We start from the raw sequence: 6,972 nt of genomic DNA on the forward strand, positions 1-6,972 counted from the left end.
AAAAAAGAAAGAGTAACATTTTCTATTTCTTGGACCAATATGCATTCATCTTGCCAAATCTGGAATACTCAACCCTCATGTTCTCCGCACCGCATAAACTTTGAAACGATATCGAACAATCAAAGTTGAGCTAATTACAGTGAGAAAATAAAAGAATGAGGGAAGAAGACACTGAAAACGAAAAGAAGAAAAGTATTCACAAACTCTACAAAATATTAGGCAGCTGAGAATCCAATCTCTGCTGCAATTCCTTGTTCTTCAAAGAGAGTTCCGCCTTTTGCTCCTTGTAGCTTTGGAGTAAGTATTCCTTTCCTTCTATTGCCTCTTTCAATTCTCCCACTTGCCTTTTCAGCATTTCGATTCGCTCCTCCTCGTCCCTTGTTTTTTCAGGTAGGTCCAAATTAATATCACCATTTGGATGGCCATTTCGTGTCTCGGCAGACCAAGCCGTGCCAGTGGAAGATTTGTCATGGGGAACATATCCAACACAATGATCTGCAATTGCTTTCCTTAGCCGTTGGATCTCTCTCTCTGAGTCAAATAAGTCCCGGTTTGTAGCTTCGAGCTGCAATTGCAAATGAGAAGAAAGTCCCAGCTGATCATTGAGTGAATTTTGCAATTCAGCCATTTGATCTTGCATCTCTAGTATCATATCATCTCTTCTCTTCAATTGTTGTCGAAGTTTCTGTATGACTTCCCGCTTACTGAAAATATCAGAACCAGATTCTGACACACATGGTGAATCTGAACAGTTTGAAAGATGGAATGGCTTTGAAGGCAATTCAAGACGATCAGGGGAGCAAGACCAGACAACACCATTTTCTTTGCTAAACTCGGCAGGAGGAACAGTCACCAAAGGGAGGGCCCCGTTGAATTCACTAAGCATCTGTCCATTTTGTGGGCACTTTAGTTCCATAGAACCTCCAGTTCCTGTCCATCATCACATGCATAATCTAAGTCAGATGCAACACATACCGAGAAAAAGTTTAATCATTCAAGGACTGGATGCCCTGTTCAGCAAAATGACTCCGTGATGAAAGGATGTTAGGTAATTTTACATCACAGAGAATGTGGAACCAGAACTACTATTAACATGATTTTTAACTGTAAATATAATTACCAATTAATTGCAAATAACTGGTGTACAAAGAAAGTAGACAAGCTTTAATCAGAATTCAGAAGCCAATCTCATACATATTCAAGAATAAGTAAATTCAGGTTAGCCTAAAATGTCTGCGTTATTCCTATATCTGCCGATACTAATTAAAATGTTCTATATCTCCACAACTGCAATTAAAATACAAGGTCAAATACCAATATCATAGACCTGTTGTGCTAAAGATCTGATTTGGAATTCTCATTCACTGGATTAGAACATTTTGTTGCAACACTTCCCACCCTACCTTATGAGTACAGATAAATAAGTTGCATCTGCACACCAATTCTGACATCTACAACTTTATGCAGAACTTCTGTAAATATTAGCACACGTAACAATGATATTCGATTGAAGTGCTAATGATTTAGAACTGGAACCCGAGATAGATAATAAATAATATGAGAATGAAACAAAACTTGAGATAGACGATAAATAATAAAGAGATGTTTCATGAACATCATAACACGTTGTTGGAATAAGGTCCACTGCAATAACAACCAAGGCTTATCACACAATATAGAGTCGGCTACATTGACCAAACAACGCCATATCATTCTGTCATATAGCATATCTTTTTCCAGCTCATTAATCTCCAGATATTTCCTAATAGTTGTCAAAGTTTTCCTCGCCTATAGCAATTTGACTACCCTCCACTAACACTAAAAAATGTAGACTAAGATATAGAAAACAGTGATGAACTCAACAAGTCTTAGAAAATGAAAAAAAACATAACACCCAATCCAACATAATTCAAAATTCAAGAACAAACTTTCTGAATGGAAAAATACAAATTCTAGATGGTGAAAAATAAATTAAAAGGAAAATACTGCAACTGGTCATCAAAATTTAAAACTCAGAAATATAAAAAACATTTTTAAAGAACAAATTAGACCTGAATTGCAACTGAAGCAGCCATGATTATCTTGCGTTTGGGAATATCTATTAGGCTGCATAAAGCAATCTGGAGGTTTCCTTATGTTGGAGGATTTTCCATTTCCTGAAGTTAGAAACAAAATTCAGAATCCACACTATAGACAAAGGACACATCGGTGCCCTTCAAATTACCATTTGAGTATGAGTATCACATAGATTTCCCTTTTAGGTAAATAAAATTAAACAAAATAAAGACAAAAGACACAGAACAGAAAAGGTGGAAAGTCCTCCCTATGCTATAAGCAAAAGTAACCATATGCACACTAATTAAGAATCTTACTACCTCTGTCTCTTTTTATAAGCATTCATTATATATTTCACATATATTAAGAAAAGTCGATAGTGTAATTAATGTATATATTTTGTGTATGACTATTACTAAATTACCCTTTGTGTATAAATGTATTCAATGTGATTTTTCATCTTCCAAGACAAATTGATACAATTAATAGGGATGGTAGTTGCATTATAACCACATGACATGTTATTTTGCTTATATTTGAGTCCATAGAGATTAGTTATGTACCTTTAAGAATAGTAGTTGCATTATGCTTCGGCTTTGAGTCAAGTGCTTGTTTCAACTTGTAACCAAGACGAATAGACAATGTACTCAACAAAGCACCAGCAGCAATAATAAGCCAATTAGGCCCTTCAACACGAGTATGATTTGCTTTATGAACTCTAGAACCATTGGTTTGTGGTTTCATTTTAAGAGCCAAAATCAACCAAAACAAAAAATGTTCAGGGTTGTCCAGGAACTACCTACACAATCAGATACCAAATTTTCATTATCACTATCACAATGTGACACACATGAAAAATATACAGGTAATGTCTAAAACACGGTAAATTCTGAAAATTTAATTACTGTATTGCAATTTGATATACTCACCAAATAAAAACAAAATTAACCTTTTGATATTTATGATGAATAATACTACTCTGGTCACTATTATAACCGAACTTCTTTACTTTTTGAGCAAAATGAATTTCTTAACAACCATAAAATCTAGTTTATTTTGCTTATAACAGTGACCTAAGGGAATATCTAATATTGCTCGTTTGAAACATAAATAAAAATTGTTCCATTCATTCCCTACTCAGTGTCTCCCCTGTATAATCTATCAATCAATTGAACTTCAAAAGAAAAACTGTTCAATTAGATTTTATGAGTTTTGGGGTAAACATTAAAACAATAGATGCATTGGCACTTGACAGTTCGAACATTCTAAAATACATGAATAAATAAGAAACAAAAAACATAAGAAACACATATTTCCCTTAAACCCTTTATCATCATCTCTTGCTTTCATTTCCAGCCGTAGATTAAAAAACCGTCATCGAGGAAGAGGCAATCGAAAAACGTAGCACCAAAAAGCATTTTCATGTTAAAATTACTAATACTAAACAAAAATAATAAAAAAGGAAGAAGAAATGAGAAGGAAACAAAAAGTTGGAAAGAAAGAAAGAAATGGAAAAGTACCTGGGGGAACGGCGTTAGTTTAGGAATAGAGGGTGGGGAAAGGGTGGTGGAGAGTGGTGGTGGAGGGAGGCATGGTGAGTGAGTGGAAGGCGGGTGAGTGAGTGGAGAAAATGGGGGAAAACGGAAAAGGGTTTTTTATGATGTGCGGCTAACGAACTGAGTGAAGGGGACACGGTAAGTGTGTTGTGTGGAACAATCTATATTCTGAGTGTGAGAGAAAGGGTGGGTTTCGCAATAAAGAAATATTTGACTGGTAAAAAAGAGGAAAAAGAAAAAAGAACATAAAATTCTGATGATACAATAAAATGTAGTAAAGACGCTTAAAACAAGTTATGAGTGAAAAAGACCCAATTTTTTATGGTCGGAAAAATTGGTATATATATTTTTAGTCGGTAAAAAAAAATAAAAACACTTAATTACAATTTGGACTCATCTATTTTTATTAATTTATATAATTGATCTACTTGTTTTAAAATTTAATAATTTTAATCATTCTCTTACATTTTTAAATTGAAAAATAATAAGTTGGCATATGTCACTTATAAATGCTCTTTAATTATTTATATATCATTAATTAAATTATAAAAATAAATAACTTCATAAATTGAAATTAAAATTTTTAGATGATTTTATTGCAATTTCATGGATAATTATTTCATATCATTGTACCATATGTCACATCAATTAGACCTTGACACATTATTATTTTTTAGTTTGAAAAATAGAGGGACTGAAACGCACCATTTCAAAAAAAAAAGTTAATTAATAATAATAATAATAAATAATAAATAAAACCAACCCTTGACTCTTACTCTCTTTTTATCCACTCTCGCTCTCTTTTTATCCACACTTACTCTCTTTTTATCTCACTCCCTCCTTGTTCTCCTCTTTCTTCTCTCTGGGCAAACACCACCCCTCCTCCATTTTTTTCTTCTTCTTTCTTTCTCATTGCTTCTTCTCATCTACAACACATAAACCTTCAACCCTTAAAAGGAATTTAACATCCCAAAGAGCATAACTTCTCATACTCCTACAAATACTCTTGGTTAGAATTTTTGAAGTCTTAAAAATATTTTTGATACTCAGATTTGTTAGTTGAGGTCTTGCCGGCTACTGTGGGAGTTGTTGGAGAACCAACTTAGTCGATTCTCCATACTTGCGAGTAGATGACTATCATTGTCCTATATTTTTATTATGCTATAATTATTATTTTACTCGTTTTCTATATTAAAGTGTTTATTTAAAAATGTGAGGAACACAACATTTTAATTTTTCTCCATTTTATCCTTTGTTTATTTTCATAGTCTTTGATATATAATATGTTAATAGTTTGATTTATTTATGATTATAAAGTATTTAACTATTGAATTATTATACGGCTGAATATATTTTCCATGAGTTACGATGAAATGAGATATTTTGTTTAAATATGTGTTTTGGAAATCGTTGTTTTAATTATGAAATCGTTAACGGCGGTAGATGCACTTAGTTACATCGTTTTGATTAGGGAGAGTTATCCATTAGATGGTGTCGCCCCTATGAGAGATGTCATCCGTAAGAGGAGAGTGCTATCAACGTAAGCTCCCTAATTGATGTTGATGCGTTGCGAGATTGAGAGGAGAGAGCTATCCGTTATATGGAGCAACCCCTAAGGGAAATGCGGCCCTTAAGAGGAAAGGGCTGTCAATGAGATGAAGTCGCCTCTTCTTCTCAAAAATTTATATTTTTACTTGTTTGATTTCCTATGTTTTTCTTGTTACTCATTGCGATTTCACTTTTCTATAAATTGGATTTTTAATATTTCTACATGAACGATTAAATTACAAGTTTAACGAGTTTATCGTGCGTATACTTTATTTGAGAGATAATCATATTTTTGACGGTATTGTTTAATATAATTGCCACAAGATTGTAAAATAATCATCCGTGCCCGTTTTTGTGTTTTCCTTCTAGTTGATGGTGATTGTTGTCTCCTCAATAAGTCTTTGTGACTTACCCCTTCGTGTTGTTTATTTTATTTTCAGATTCACAAGCAGTTGAGTAGCAAGTTATTTAGATTCAAGTCTCGGTCATAATTTTTTTGGTAGGCCTCTTTGATCGGTGACCTTTTTTATAAAGTTTGTTGAGTCGTGATGTAATTTGCAGCTATTTTGAGTCTAGAAAGTATTTTGGGAAATGTATTAAACAATTAGATTATGCTCTTTGGATTATGAGTAAATTGAAAGTTAAATAGGGATTTTATAAATTTGGGAACGTTGAAGTTACATAGGGTACTCTGTCGAAATTTCGAGAAAAATTATATATATATTTTTTTAAAATGATTATCGAGAACTATTTACTTGTTTAATTGTTAAGTTAGTTGGTAGGTTTGCCAAGCTATGTGTATAGCTTGTGCGCCGATCACAATGTTTAGTTTTTGGGTCGTGACAAAGTTGGTATCAGGGCTCAGTTGTAGGTCCTAATAGCTGCAAATATAGGGTGATAATAGATTTTTGTCAGTAAATTGTGTACTCAGGAACAACTTACTTGCAAGGGCTACTAGCACTCTATAAGAGTCTCATCTATTTTTTAAATATTTGTTTAAATTCATCATCAATATCTTTCCACATTTTCTTGTCGTCTTGTTTAATTTTTGATTGATGTTGTTTGATTAGATGAGAATGCCACCCTAGACTAGGAATCCTACTATAAGGGAAATTTTTGTTAAGTCAATTGCCCAAGCCCAAGGTGCTCGTCAACGAGGTCGTGTTTTAGTTCATGCTTGAAATCAGCATAGAGCTAATGTTGGCGGACGTGGCTTGAATGCCGATGTTGAGGTACCTAGGAGGAGGCAGATAAATCTAGCCATGGAAGAGTTTGATGATGGTTTACATGGATTAAAATAGGTTGTGCAACAACTTGTTGGGGTTGTCGTCGGACAACAACATGAGGGTGATCAAAGACATGAAAATTCCAATGGTCAACAAGAGGTTAGACAAGTTGAGCTTTAGAAGATGGTTGCAACGAGGGGGATTGATGTTACTTTACCAGACTTCATGAAGCTTAAATCCCCTACTTTTTCTGGGTCTAGCACAACTGAGGACCTACTGTCACGACCCAAAAGTTTAATGTCGTGACCGGCGCACAAGCTATACTCCTAGCCTGGCAAGCCTATCAATTAACTTAACAATTAAACAACTAAATCGCTCTTTAACCGTTTAAAAATATATATATATATATGATTTTTCTCGAAATTTCGACAGAGTATCCTCTATAACTTCAACATTCCCAAATTTTGTAAAATCCCTGTTCAACTTTCAATCTAGTCATAATTCAAATAACATAATCCAATTGTTTAATACTCTTCTAAAAAAACTAAATAGACTTTCTAGACTCCAAAATAGCTGCAATTACATAG

At 33.7% G+C, this 6,972-nt stretch overlaps 1 protein-coding gene across 1 annotated transcript; it reads right to left on the reverse strand.

The window, feature by feature from the left end:
- Positions 1-3,810, reverse strand: LOC101496354 (uncharacterized). Its single transcript, XM_004506277.4, has 4 exons — positions 3,576-3,810; positions 2,619-2,854; positions 2,052-2,156; positions 1-930 (listed from the first exon to the last, which is right to left on the reverse strand). The coding sequence occupies exons 2-4, from the start codon at positions 2,797-2,799 to the stop codon at positions 206-208; spliced, it is 1,011 nt and encodes a 336-aa protein (XP_004506334.1). The 5' UTR covers positions 2,800-2,854; positions 3,576-3,810; the 3' UTR covers positions 1-205.
- Positions 3,811-6,972: the final 3,162 nt, after the last annotated feature.

This window comes from Cicer arietinum, chromosome 6 (genome assembly GCF_000331145.2).
Source record: "Cicer arietinum cultivar CDC Frontier isolate Library 1 chromosome 6, Cicar.CDCFrontier_v2.0, whole genome shotgun sequence".
Lineage (NCBI taxonomy): Eukaryota > Viridiplantae > Streptophyta > Magnoliopsida > Fabales > Fabaceae > Cicer > Cicer arietinum.